Raw genomic sequence first — 14644 nt, 5'->3', positions numbered from 1 at the left:
TCATTATTCTTAATTTTGAGATAAACCTGCCTTGCAAGATATTGGATTTTTCCCGACTGCTCTGCTGAAATCCATGAGGGACTCAAAAGTCTTCTGGCTCGTCATCGGCGTCTTGATAACCTAGCGGCAAAGACATGATCAAAGTGTAGGGACTCTCATCAATCTAAAAAACAATTTCATATAATACCATGATGCAGGAGAGAGGTTAACCAAATCAGACTTTATTTCTTTAAATCTCAAATAGTTTAATGATAAGGAACTTGTTTTTCACTACTTCTCCAAACTACTTCAATTCTGCTGTCCATTCTCTGGACCAATTTCCATCAGAAATGAAGTATGTTAAAATGGTGTGGATTTTGCTTCAGTTGAAAAAAATGTGCTGATTTTTGTTTCTTTTTTCTTTTTTTAAATTATCTTGGCATTCAATAACCCATACTGATACCTAGTGTGCTGCTATTATCTACTAAATATCTTTTTTGGTTTTAGCCAACAAACCCATGGTGGCACAGTGGTTAGAATACAGTATTGCAAGCTAAATCTGTTCACTACCAGGAGTTCAATTCTGACTGGCTCAAGGTTGACTCCTCCTTCCACCCTTCCATGGTTGGTAAAATGAGGACCCAGATTGTTGGGGGCAATATGCTGACTGCGGACTCTGTAAATTGCTTAGAGAGGGTTGTAAACCCACTGTGAAGTGGTATATAAGTTTAAGTGCTATTGCTATTATTTTTGTGTGAGTCCATTTTTTTAAAAAAAAATTAAATATAGTATAAAGTATAGTAAAAAACAATATATATTACAAATCATAAGAACATATTAGGCAAAACTTATTCTGTTTATACTGTATATCATATGAAAATGATTTCAATAAGCAGTATGTATTTAAAAAAACAAATAAGTAAACTATTATAGAGAGAGCTATGAATAGAAGTAGGCAATAATAATAATAATAAAGTTGGAAGAGACCTCGGAGGTCATCTAGTCCAACCCCCTGCTCAGGCAGGAAACCCTATATAATTTCGGACAAATGGCTCTCCAGTCTCTTCTTAAAAACTTCCAGTGTTGGAGCATTCACCGCTTCTGGAGGCAGGTTGTTCCACTGGTTAATTGTTCTAACTGTCAGGAAGTTTCTCCTTAGTTCTAGGTTGCTTCTCTCCTTGATGAGTTTCCATCCGTTGCTTCTTGTCCGGCCTTCAGGCGCTTTGGAGATTAGCTTGACTCTCTATTCTTTGTGGCAGCCCCTGAGATATTGGAACACTGTTATCATGTCCCCCCTCGCCCTTCTCTTCATTAAACTAGACATACCCAATTCCAGCAACTGTTCCTTATATGTTTTAGCCTCCAGTCCCCTATCATCTTTGTTGCTCTTCTCTGTACTCTTTCTAGAGCCTCAACATCTTTTTTACATCGTGGTGACCAAAACTGGATGCAGTATTCCAAGTGTGGCCTTACCAAGGCATTGTAAAGTGGTATTAACACTTGACGTGACCTTGATTCTATCCCTCTGTTAATGTAGCATAGCACTGTGTTGGCTTTTTTGGCAGCTGCAGCACACTGCTGGCTCATATTTAAGTGATTGTCCACTAGGACTCCGAGATCCCTCTCACAATATTGTTCCCCACTTCACATTTCTTTGAAAGCACCTGTTAATACAGAAATGGATTGCTTCTCTTTGAAATATGTGCGAGGCAAATCAGACTACCAAGGGCTACTCCAGGTAGTCCTTGATTTACAACCATTTGTGTAATTACCATTCAAAGTTACAACAGCACTGAAAAAAGTGACTTATGACCTTTTTCACATGTATTTATGACAGTTGCACTGTCCCAGTCATGTAATTGCTATTTGTAACCTTTCCAGCTGGCTTCCGCCAAGCAAAGTCAATAGGGGAAGTCAGATTTGTTTAATGACCGCATGATTTACTTATCGACCGCAGTGATTTGCTTAACAACTGTGGAAAAAAAAGATATCGTAAAATGGAGCAAAATTCACTTAACTGCCTTGCTTGCAGTTGGAAATTCTAGGCTGAATTGTTTTTGTAAGTGGAGGACTACCTGCAGTCTTGAATATGTATTACTCCAAAGTTTCAATGCAATCAATGCCTCAAGTGGGGAGATACTTTTTTTTGCTTGTGATCTGTTGCTGGGTTTCTCTTTGGTCTCTGCTTGGACGCTGTTGGGGCAGAATCTCAAACCAAATAGCTATTTTATCTGCTCCAATGAGGAGAAATTTAATGATATGATAGTTTTAGTCTCAATAATCTAATTAATATATTTATTTAACTAGACTTCCGGTTCCAGGCACTCCTAGTCGCACGAAGAGATTCGTCTCGTCAGCTAGCTTTCCTCCACCGGTAGACCCCCCATGTGGGTCTAAAGTCGCCCTGGAGGGTGCAACTTCTATCGAAGAGGCTTCGCTCGGCTGTGGAGGAGCAGCGGCTCCTCCAGCTGTCTGGGCTGACTCTGAGGGCCTCTAACAAAATGATTTATTTGTTTGACTATGAATGAACTGAAATAATTTAAGATTTGATGCTATCTTGTCAGCTTAAAGAGATTGATTGAGGGATTAGATAGGTCTAGGATAGATTAAAACATTGATGTTATTAGTTATGACAATTAACTGGATGTAATTTGAATTCTGTTTAATGGATTGAAATGACTTAAGGTTTGACTTTCTTTTGTCAGCTTAGAGAGATTGATTAATTGATGGACTAGTTATGTATAGATTAATATTTTATTTTAATTAAGGGATATTAGTGGAAGAAGAAGTAAATAAGATCTATGATAAAACCAAGGAACCAGAATATATTTGGAAGGGATACCCGAATTGATAATGTTTGTACTTAGAGCTAATTTGATTATGGTAGTGGAAATTTCATTTCGAAATTTTAGTCCATATCCAACTTATTTGAATTCGATCTTAACCTGATAAAATTTATTTAATACAATAAATTCCCTTTTTCTCTCCCTTATGATCTACATAACTGACTTAATACATATATACAAAACAGAGACCTACAAACTGATGGGATTGTGGTGCCACACAGAACTCGTAAAACAAAATTTTTGTAAAAAACCAATAAAATTTCTTTAATTTATTAAAGAATTAATTTGCATCCCATCCTTATTATTTTTATAAATAATTCATTTATGCCTAAATAGCAGCACACACTGAACATGGCGCAAGATTAACTTTAGAATATTATTAAGACTCCTTACCTCTACAAGCTTCATCAGAGGTACCGGGTTAAAAAAATGTAAACCACCAAACTGATCCTGCCGGGTGGTAGCATTAGCTAAATCCGTGATTGGCAAAGAGGAAGTGTTGCTAGCAAATATCGTGTGCCTGGGGAGAAAATAATATTCACCTTATGTTAGTTGCAGCTCTTCTTTTTACAAACATCTCATAACAATTTTAATTCAAAATGTTTTCCTCCCCAAATCAATTATGTATCATCAAGTTCCTTTTAACTCTTAATGAGTAGTAGACAGGGATTGATCTTCACAGAAAAAAAAATTAACTTGTTCTCTCAATAGTTAAATTAAGATAATAAAGAGTACATGCACAATTTGATTTGGAGCTAATTTGGAGCTTCCCTAGTAGTAAACAATTAAATTAGAAGGAAATGAAACCTAGCAGTGCAGGTAATGATTATTCCTTATTGATAATGGGCACAAGCAATTGATCCAAACAGAAATGAGTAATAACGTGTAAAGTAAAATGTAAAAATATTCAAATACCAATTAATAGCTGGAAGGGAAATAAAGGGAAGCAAGAGGAAAGGGACTGCTAATTTGCACTTTTGAATATTTTTGAATTTATTTATTTTTGTTTTTCAAAATACTTTATGTATGTATGTATATATTTCTTTTTTGTTTTTGGATTTTTTGCTTGCTTTTTTCACATGAATTAAAACAGGAGAGGTTTTTTTTTAAAAAAAATCAATAGTTTGATTACATTCTTTTAAAGATTATTATTGCTATTATTATATTTTAAATCCTACTTTTTTTTTTTTTACTATTTAGAAATGACCACACTGCACTTTATACAGATTAATAAGCAATGAATTCAGGTAGTTCTTGACTCATTTAATGATAGTTTAAAATTATTACAGACTCAGAAAAAGTAACTTATGACCTGTGCTTGAAGTTATGTTCATTGCACTACCCCTGTGATCACATGATTAAAATCTGGGTCCTCCTATTTATGACAATTGCAGCATCTTGCAGTTAGATGATCGTGATATGGGGTCTTCCCAGTCAACTTACAACAAGCAATTGGGGAAAATGGATTTGCTTAACAATCGTGTGATTCACTTAACAACCACATGATTTGCTTAATGGCCATGGTAAAAAACGTCATAAAATTGAATCCGATTGCTTGGCGACTCACTTAACGACTGATCCAAACTGTTTTCATAAGCCGAGGACTACCTGTAAATTCTTTATTTAAAATTTTTATTTCATTTCTGTAAGAAGCTATTGCATATAATAACTCAAACTTGAGATTTAATATTTTCAGATGTTTATATTCTATCTCAATTACATGGGAGTTGACATTCGCACAAAGAAAATGGATTTACAGTGAAGAGACCGATGGTTCTGCATCCGATACACAAACACATCGCTCCACATATTCAATGGTCTACGCACTTGATTACAATAATATAGACCAATCACAGATGACTGGACTGAAACATGGTCTCAATTTATTGATAAAAGTATCTCTGTAAACATTCCCTTTGTACAGTTATATTTTCTTTAGCTTCTGTTCCTTCTTATATAATTTTATGTATTTTTTTTCTTTTCTATAGTTAATCGAGAGACAGAGAGGGAGAGAGAGAGACAGCAAGAGACAGAGACAGGAGAGAGAGAGAGAGAGAGAGAGGGAGAGAGAGAGAGAGACAGCAAGAGACAGAGATAGGGGGGAGAGAGAGAGAGATAATGCTCAGTAGCAAAATAATTTTTGAGAAACCCATATCCTTGTAACCATAAGAACGTTTAGCTACAGGCAATTTTCACTGATTGCACTCTTTTCTGCACTCGCTAAATGTCCTCTAACTTCATTTCATTTCCCTCTCATCTTTCCTTTTACTGTTTTGGTCCCTTCCTTCTAAGAATGGGCACACATGAACATATGCCGGTATTGTCAGAATACTCTTCCATGCCTCTGATGAAATACTGTATTTGTGCTCCACTTCCAGTGGATACCGGGTTGCTTTTTAAGGTGCTAGAAAATTCTTTGCTGCTTTTCTATAGGTCATTCAGACTCATCTCAGACCAAAGTATGAGAAGAAGGGAGAAAATTAGCCTCTAAATTTAAAAAAACCTGCATGAATACAGATTACAAATTTAAGTACTCTTCTGCATTTTAGAAAAGGGAGACAATGACTACAGCAGGGAAGCTCAAGCAAAAAAAACATTTGCAGCACACATTTTACATGAGTCACAAACATATTTGGCATTTTTTCCTTGGAAGTACACCAGTGTACACAATGGACAAAATGATGAATACATTCCCCAAAGCCTAGTAATAATAATCTTATAAAAGCTACTGATTCCATAGACTGCAAAGAGGTGGTTTAATGATATCTTAACAAAATCTCAGTGACGTACCGAGTTTTAGTCTCCTCTTAGGTACCGAAGCCACTAGGGTGAATTTGAGTCAGTCACTCCCTCTAGCTCAACCCACCTCACAAGGTTGTTTATGGAAGAAATGGTGGGAGGGAGCATTTTGAGTAATAAAAAATAAAAATAGGATATAAAACAAACAGATAAAGGTCAAGTATTCCCCTGTCCAGTCGTGTCTGATTCTAGGGGGCAGCCCTCATCTTCGTTTCTTAGCAAGGGAGCCAGTGTTGTCTGAAGACAATTCTGTAGTCATGTGGCCAGCATGACTATATGCTGAGTGCATGGAACCCTGTGGCTTTCCCACCAAAGTGGTACCTATTTATCTACTCGCATTCGCATGCTTTTGAACTGCTGGGGCAAGTAACCGGACGCTCAGGTCTTGAACCTGGGCCATAAGCTTTCCAGCTGACAAGCTCAGCATCTTTAACAGCTGAGCCATCATACCTCCTTATAACAGACAGATCTTCAAGCTTTCTTTTCCAGATAAGCAATCTACATGGCATTCTCTTTTAGAAACCAGATATTTTAGCATACAACGATGGCTAGATATCCTTTAAAATCAAAGTATTCCCCAAGATAATAAAGCCTATTACTAGTACTGTACTCAGAAAGAAAAAATAATCAAAGGGAAAAACATATGCTTACTTCCCTTCACTATTAATTTCAAATTCAGGAAGAATGTAATCTCTCTTGTAGGTTAAGTTTATAATAAATTCAGAGAGTTATCATTAAAACATTAACATGATAGCGACTCAAGGCCAGAAGAAAGGGAAAAAAGCATAAACTCAACCTTTAGATTTCATGATTACTAGAAAAGATTTATGCGCTATTTCATCATCTGACGCATGTAACAGGAATTCAAAATAAGGAGGTACAATGAACAGCCCCCAAATGTTGCACTTCCTTATAAAAGTTGCTGAAGTTTAAATTTAATATGTCAAGGTGGGTTAATTATTAAATACATGGAAAGTAATCACAGCAATTGTATTTTAACTGAATTTCAGTCTTACAATTCTTGTCCACCCTCTTTCTCCTGACTTTTCTACCTGCAGTTTCCAAGATTCCATTGAATGACTAGTCCAGGGGTAGGCAACCTGGGCTCTTTTATGACTCGTGGACTTCAACTCCCAGAATTGAATTGAATGGCTGGCTCAGGAATTCCGGAAGTTGAAGTCCACGAGTCATAAAAGAGTCAAGGTTGCCTACCCTTGGACTAGACGTACCCCAAACCTTAAATATTGCACTTCCCCAATGAAGTGTACAGGGCTAATAATATTCTGGGTTTTCAGAAGGTTTGACAACAATATAGCCATTCATGTTGTTTGAAGGTGGGCTTAAAATCAGATACCAGGAACTGGGAAGTAAACTGCAGCATGGGCTTTGCAATATGCTATTTACATTTAAAAATGCAAAAATCGTTGATACGGTCCACTTGTTTAGGATTCCTGATTGATAAATTTGCTTTCAAGATACACCATTCCATCTCTATCCTAATTTTTGCCTTTTTCTGTGCCCCTCCAGATTTTCTGCTTCAATCCTAAGTCAGTTATTTTAGATTCTTATCCCTCTTTGATCACTTGCCTTATTATTTTTTTTTAACACATCTTACATTTTCCCTACACTTTGCAGAATGTGGCTTTGTCAAAATTCAGGCTACTCTGCCATCAGCACTTGTTTCAGCCTGCTATTAAAAGGAATGATATGGATACAATGATCTATGAAAAATACAACCATCAAACAAGCTTTTACTCTATTCATTCCACCATCAACCCCTAAACTCTATTTAGTTGATTATTTTATCATTGATATTTTGATAAAATTGCTCAATTTTGAACAGTAATTCGTCTGAAACAGCGATGATTACATTTCTTTGGAAGAAGAAGAGATGGGACTTTGCCTAAATAATTTACTAGAATTATTCTTTGGTGTAGGAATATCTTTTTAATCTTTGATCACAAGAGGAGAATTACACCACTTCTTTTCTTTCTGAAGTTAATATTTTCACTCAGACCTCTCTTACAGAGTAAAGAATATCTTAAAATGATAAGAACCATCAATATGAAATTAAGATGAGTTCTCAGCTTCTGGTGAACAAAATATTATTTGGAATGCTTTATTTAGCATGACATAGCAAAGAAGGGTGAAGAGTGGTATTCTTTTTTATCGCATTAAGCCAGAAAGTTAAAATAAACGTAATATAGAAGATTATACTATAAAATTAAAAGTCAGAATAATTAAGCTACACTAAGCCTCCATACAACTTTGGAACTGCACTTAACCATATTTTAATTTAGAAATAAGTGACTTAAATTCAAACAAAGATTCATAGTGGGTCACCCCTGAATCTCTCAGATGCTCTGCATTCTAACCTCTGATGTAACAGCAAGGGAAAATTATTAAATACGTGGGATGAAATCATATTAGCTATACTTAATGAATATAGGTACTTGCTTAATGGCAGTAACTGGGACCAGAAGCTCCATTGCTAAGCAATTTGGTGACAAAGCATAATGTCACATGACTGCACCAACTTATAACGGCAGTTGTGGCTGACCCTACCAATTGCTGTTGTTAAGCAAATCTTATATGATGCAAGTTCACATGACTACAATTTGCAACCTTCCACCAACTTCCCCACTGACTTTCCTGGTCAAAAGCTGACAGGGAAGGTCACAAATGGTGATCACGTTACTTTGTGATGTCATAATTGCGAGCCGGTTGCCAGGTGCCCAAATCACAATGACAAGACTGTAGGGACACTGCAATAGCTATAACTACCAGGATCTTTCATAAGTCCCCCTCATTCAGTACCACTGTAACGGAATAGTTGCAGAACAAGTGGACTTTAAATAAGTCCACTTGTTCACATTTGTATATGTTTATTTTAATTGAATTTAGATGAATTCAAAATTAAGTGTTCATCCTTGTTGGATCCACTTTTTTGGGCCCAACCCCAGGACATTAATTAAACCTTTTTGCAAGCTTGGAAAAGGATGTGCACTTTTCCTTTGGCCCTAATTTGCAAAACTGTTCTTTTTTAATGTTTAGCATTATTTTTTATTTATTTATCAAATTCTGATACCACCCATTTCACTGTCAGACTTACAGAAGAAGGATGCTATTTACATTTAGAAGTTTTAAATGTATTAAAATCAATTAAACAGGTGTTGCTCTTATGGCCCACTGGAGAACATTGCTTTGCCAAACTATTCAAAGCCAACCATAACCCACCAGTTTATGTATGTATGTATGTATGTATGTATGTATGTATGTGTGTATGTGTGTGTGTGTGTATGTGTATATATATATATATATATATATATATATATATATATATATATATATATATATATATATATATATATATATATATATATATATATATATATTATGGAGAGAGAGAGAGAGAGAGAGAGAGAGAGAGGGAGAGAGAGAGAGAGAGTGTTACTAATCAAAATATAAAGACAAATGAAAATAATGGGAAAGAAAGGGAGAAGAGAAGGAAGAGGGGAAAGTGTAGGGGAAAAGGGAAAAAAGAAAGAAAAACATTCACTTCTGACTCTTTTTAACACAATAGAATAAGGTAATAACATACCTAAGTTTTTTAGTTTTACATAGTAATATGTACTAGCAATTTCTATAACAATAAATCTATTTAGTCAGCAAAACCCAAAATCAAAGTTTCATTTTTTTCACTTCAAGAACAGATCCAGAAGCAGTTTCCAAGTAGAAACAAAATTAGTTGTATTTTTTGTTTTAATGAAAGCAGTCAGACACCTAGCAAAGCTGCTTTTCCTTTGAAATAAATAAAACGTTCATTCTCCCAATTTCTCTTAAAACAGTTAACATTTTCAACTGATTATGCATCTAGTCAAATATTTATTTGGGTTGTGAACAGGAGAGTAAATCTGAACAGTCAACCCTATATTTAAACTTCTGTTTTTAGACCAATCATCAAAATAATCAGAAGAAGGTATAGTACTGCAAATTAATATTTTCATCTCTCTAATTGCTCATGACTTTTTGTATAGTTTAAGAACATACTCTGACGCAAACGTATCCAGTGTCTTGAAGAGCTCAATTTTGGGGGCTAAGTGTTCCAAAATGGCTTCCACTACAAGGTCAGTGCTGTGGACCACAGAGACAGGATCCGTGTTCACGGTTATATTCTTTAAGGCCTTCTCAACAAATTCTACACCAGCCTGCAATGTTGGAGAAGCAATAAAATCTTTTTACTGAAGGTTATACTTGTCTGCATAAACAGAAGCTTGCTTCAACTGTAACATGGTTCATTTGTACTTTATTTATTTACTAAATTTACATAGCCACCCATCTCCCAAATGTTAACAATAAAGTCAATAATTAAGAAATCTTAAAAAAAATCAAAACATGTAATAGAATGTAATATTATAAAATATTAGGAATTTGTTTGTGCACATTGAACTGATACAGGTAACTAACACATTATTGCTTGTCCCTCAAGTAGCAAAATGCATTAGAGAAAAGGAAACCACTGGCAGCTTTATGTCTTCCCCGCTGCCCCGCCCAATTAAAGGATGAAAATCCACTTCTGAGGCTTCACACAATTTTCAACGTGCAACAGTTCTGATTCCCTCCCCGTTTGGCAGCACATGTTGCAACTGCCAGCACTGATATCCATCACTATGGCAGAACTTCAAAGATACTATCACTAGCACACCTGAACCTGAGCTTTTCACTCGATACAACTGGGACATTTGCACCATCTCTTTCAAAAAAATATTACTGCATAAACAGGTGCCACTTGCCTTAACTTTTGGCTTCAGACAGTGAAGAAAACAGGCTTTGAAGGCAACATGCCTGAAGCAAAAGCTTGCTGCTGCTGAAATGCTCAGACTTAAAAAGCACCAAGAGCAGCCCCATCCACTTTAAAAGCAAGTATTCTGTGTGCTGGAGCAGAAAATCACTGAAAGGTCCAAAAAGAAGCAATGTGGTGGTTTTTCTTTAGTAGGTAAAAACCCTTTGGATTGACTTCAGAGGGGAGATTCAACCAGATCAACTTCAATCTGAAGCACTCAGAGAACCTCTAACAGGTGTGTCTTCAGAGGCTACAAATGCATAGTCAATGTAACCTGCAGAAGCACTACTTTTTGAAAACTTTTCAGAATGGTTATTTATGTTGGATTTTGATTTTTTTAAAAAACAGTTTTAAAAAAACAAATCAATACCCGTTTGATTTTAGTTTAGCTTTCCTCATATCCCCCAAATTTTGTTTGTGCATAGCAGCCTTCCTTAATCTAGCGGCTTCCCAATACAGTTGAGGCTTCTCTACTGTATGTTGGGGAAAGTTGGCCCCTTGTACTAAACATGAAAAAGAACACTACCCTTCTCAATAGTTATAAAATGTCACCTCAGGTTTGTCTGCAAACTTTTTCTTTGATAGTTTCTTCAGACTATCTTCAATTTGTTTCTTGGACTTATTTAATATTTCGTCTGACTGGTCCACTAATACCACTGTGTGGCCAGTTGCTGCAGCAACCTGTAAAAAGATATGAAAGGGGGAGGAAAAAGAGAAGTTAATCAATTTCCTATCCCAAGTAGTCCTTAATAGTACTATATCTACATGGAGGGAAGTAAGCAGTGGGGTACCCCAAAGTTCCGTCTTAAGCCCAGTACTCTTCAATATCTTCATAAATGACTTAGATGAGGGAATAGAAGGGGAACTCATCAAATCTGCAGATGACACTAAGCTGGCAGGAGTAGCCAACACCTCAGAAGACAAGCTCAGAATCCAAAAAGATCTTGACAGACTTGAACAATGGGCCCTATCCAACAAAATGCTATTTAATGTGGAGAAAAGCAAGGTTTTATACATGGGCAGGAAAAACCAAAGGTACAAGTACAGAATAGATGAAACCTGGCTCAAAACAGTAACTGTGAGAGGAACCTTGGAGTCCTAGTGGACAATCATTTAAACATGAGTCAGTAGTGTACAGCAGCAGCCAAAAAAACTAATATAATCCTTGGTTGTATAAACAGAGGCATAGAATCAAAATCACATGAAGTATTAGTACTGCTTTATAAAGCCTTAGTAAGGCCACATTGGAATACTGCATCCAGTTTTGGTCATTACAAAAAAGATGTTGAGACTTTGGAAAAAGTGCAAAGAAGAGCAACTAAGATGATTAAAGACCTGGAGACTGAAACATATGTAGAACGGTTGCAGGATTTGGGAATGGCCATTCTAGAGAAAAGAAGGAGTAGGGGGACATGATAGCAGTATTCCAGTATTTGAGAAGCTGCTACAAGGAGGAGGGGGTCAATTTATTTTCCAAAGCCCCAGAAGGCAAGACAAGAAACAATGGATGGAAATTAATCAAGGAGAGAAGCAACCTGGAAATTTCCTATCAGTGACATTTAAGGACAATTAACCAGTGGAACAGCTTGCCTTCAGACATTGTGGGTGCTTCATCACTCGAGGTTTTTAAGAAGAGACTGGACAGCTACTTGTCTGAAATGATATAGGGTCTCCTACTTGAGCAGGGGGCTGGACTAGAAGACCTCCAAGGTCCCTTCCAGCTCTATTCTGATTGATTGAAGTCATCTGTTGGACATCGGGAGTAAGTGGAAATTTAAGCATGGAGCTGCACAAACTTAATTTCATTATACTGTATGTCTCAAATATCAGCCCAGCAAAATTCCTGAACATACAAAGGACCTGGCCCCATAAAAAGAGACTCAATACTTTTTGATTGGCCTTCTGTTTCGGAAGCACCCTTGAACACAGTCCTTAGCCTCCTCCTAACAGTTTGTAGGGACTAAAGTGTGAAACCATCCTGGAGAACCTAACTCAAACCTAATTCAAATAAATTAAATTCAAATAAACCAAACTTCTGTCTACTCTTCCCAAATACGAAGACGTAAGTAAAAGCAGAAATTACCATGTTAACCATGGGAAAAATAAAGCAAAACAGAAGATAAATTCCAGATCAAAGCAATAAGGCCTATTGAAGTTACACAAAATAGTGGCAATTTTTGATAAACATTACAATTTCAAGGATCCCATTCACCTCCCAACCTCCATGTATTTAAGGCCTTCCAAAATGCCAGCAAAGAGAATAATAGAATAATAGCATTGGAAGGGACCTTGGAAATCTTCTAGTCCAATCCCCTGTTCAAGCAGGAAACTTTATACCAGGGATAGTCAACCTCGGCTCTTTTATGACTCGTGGACTTCAACTCCCAGAACTCCTGAGCCAGGAATTCTGGGAGTTGAAGTCCACGGATCATAAAAGAGCCAACGTTGACTACCCCTGCCTTATACCATTTCAGACAAATGGTTGTCTGATCAAATCTGGTATGCCATAGGGTAGGCCCTGCAACTGAAAAGGGCTGCTTCTTTGGCCCCACTATATGATATTCCATATAGAGACAGGACCTGTAACATCAATCTCTACTTTTCCTAGTTAGCTTATTACCTCATTATGGTTTGTTTTTAAGAAATTAGATGAGCACCATCATCTTCATAGTTCCATAGTATTGTTAAACTTAATTGAGGAAAAGAATTAAAGTCAGCTATCCAGAAGATGGCAATTGTAGTACTGTATCTTACTTACTCGTGTCTCTGGTACAAACAAAACACAACTGAGAAATATGAGAACTCAAACCTTCCTTGAAATATTCTTGGTTCAGAAAGATGGTACAATTGCAAACAGAAAATAAAACGCTTTACTCAGCTTGTTCCTGGAATGACCAGACTACTAGAAGGCAGTCAGCAAAAAAATAAAAATAAAAAAAAATGAAATTTTGCTTTTCTCTAAAAGCCCTAAATAAAAGCAGTTAACTTCCCTCTTTTTTTAAAAAAAGAAAAGTTACATTTTAACATGTATTTGCCAAAGCCAGTAAGGAAGATTTAATCTTTAAACCCTTACTTAAGTCCTCCTTCTAAAGGAAAGTGTCCTTTAGATTCCCTTAGATTCTTCCCTTAAAATGTTGTGCTTGGAAAGTTGTACGATAGTATTTTAAAACTTTTTTTAAGTTATATAATTATCCGGGGTTTGTATCTATCTGGGTAGTGCATGTTAAATGATGGTAGCCAAGTTCCCATCATTATGAAATCTGAATATGAAGGCAAGTATACTGCAAGTATCTTAATGGGTGCAATGCACTTAGCAGATAGGCTTCTCAATTAGAGTGCCTGATGTGTCATTATAGGAGAAACAAATCATTTATGTATGAAAAAATAATGGGAAAACAAAATTAGGATCGAAGCTAACGTTTGCTCCTTCCATTGCCAGTTCTTTCTCCACCATCAGCATTTAGTAGGGATGTCACACCGGACCCACATAATATAGGTCTGAGATTACAGTCTATACAAACGCCAGTTATAAAATGATTTTTAATATCTATCTGAGTATTTCTTAACTTGGTTACCCTCCACAGATATGTGAATTTCAATTTCCTAAATTCTCAATAACATTCATGTTGCTTGGAAATGACGGGTATTATGTTCACATACCTGAGGTGTGCCCAGGATGAGGATGGACGACCTATGCCACACAGCTATTGTGAAATCATTTTGTACATTTCAGTCCTGAGTATTTTACACCCCTAAATATAATTGTGTGAATTTATATTAATGGCTATGTTAATGAAGCTTTTTTATTTATTGGAAAGTAGCTGGGTTATCATCATCATCATCATCATCAAATTTAATTTATATACCGCCCTTCTCCCATAGGACTCAGGGCGGTTCACAGCATATTTAAAAAACAGATACTATACACAATATACAAAAAATACAAAAATACAACAATATAAACCCCAATAAAAACCAAATTAAAAACCAAATATTGACGGCTGTGTTTCCAATTAAAATTGCTTCTAAAATCATCCCTACCTAAAATCCTCCCTAGGTCAGGCCCGCTTGCTGGAAAAGCCATGTCTTGAGGGCGCGGCGGAAAGTAAGGAGATCCGGAATCATCCGGATCTCGGGGGGCAGTTCGTTCCAGAGGATGGGGGCACCCACAGAGAAG

General features: G+C 36.4%; 1 protein-coding gene across 2 annotated transcripts in view; it reads right to left on the bottom strand.

Moving 5' to 3' along the window:
• Nucleotides 1-14644, bottom strand: part of HADH (hydroxyacyl-CoA dehydrogenase) — a 38225-nt gene that overhangs the window by 18026 nt on the left and 5555 nt on the right. For both annotated transcript variants that reach the window (XM_015810763.1, XM_015810693.1), the window contains exons 2-5: nucleotides 11020-11148; nucleotides 9675-9832; nucleotides 3219-3345; nucleotides 31-120 (exon numbers count right to left, since the gene is read on the bottom strand). In XM_015810763.1, coding sequence (XP_015666249.1) covers nucleotides 31-120; nucleotides 3219-3345; nucleotides 9675-9832; nucleotides 11020-11148 — 504 coding nt within the window. The remainder of the gene's footprint in view (nucleotides 1-30; nucleotides 121-3218; nucleotides 3346-9674; nucleotides 9833-11019; nucleotides 11149-14644) is intronic.

Source organism: Protobothrops mucrosquamatus, unplaced genomic scaffold (assembly GCF_001527695.2).
Source record: "Protobothrops mucrosquamatus isolate PMUCROS unplaced genomic scaffold, P.Mucros_1.0 scaffold_4, whole genome shotgun sequence".
Classification (NCBI taxonomy): domain Eukaryota; kingdom Metazoa; phylum Chordata; class Lepidosauria; order Squamata; family Viperidae; genus Protobothrops; species Protobothrops mucrosquamatus.
This window is presented reverse-complemented; position numbering and strand designations above follow the sequence as displayed.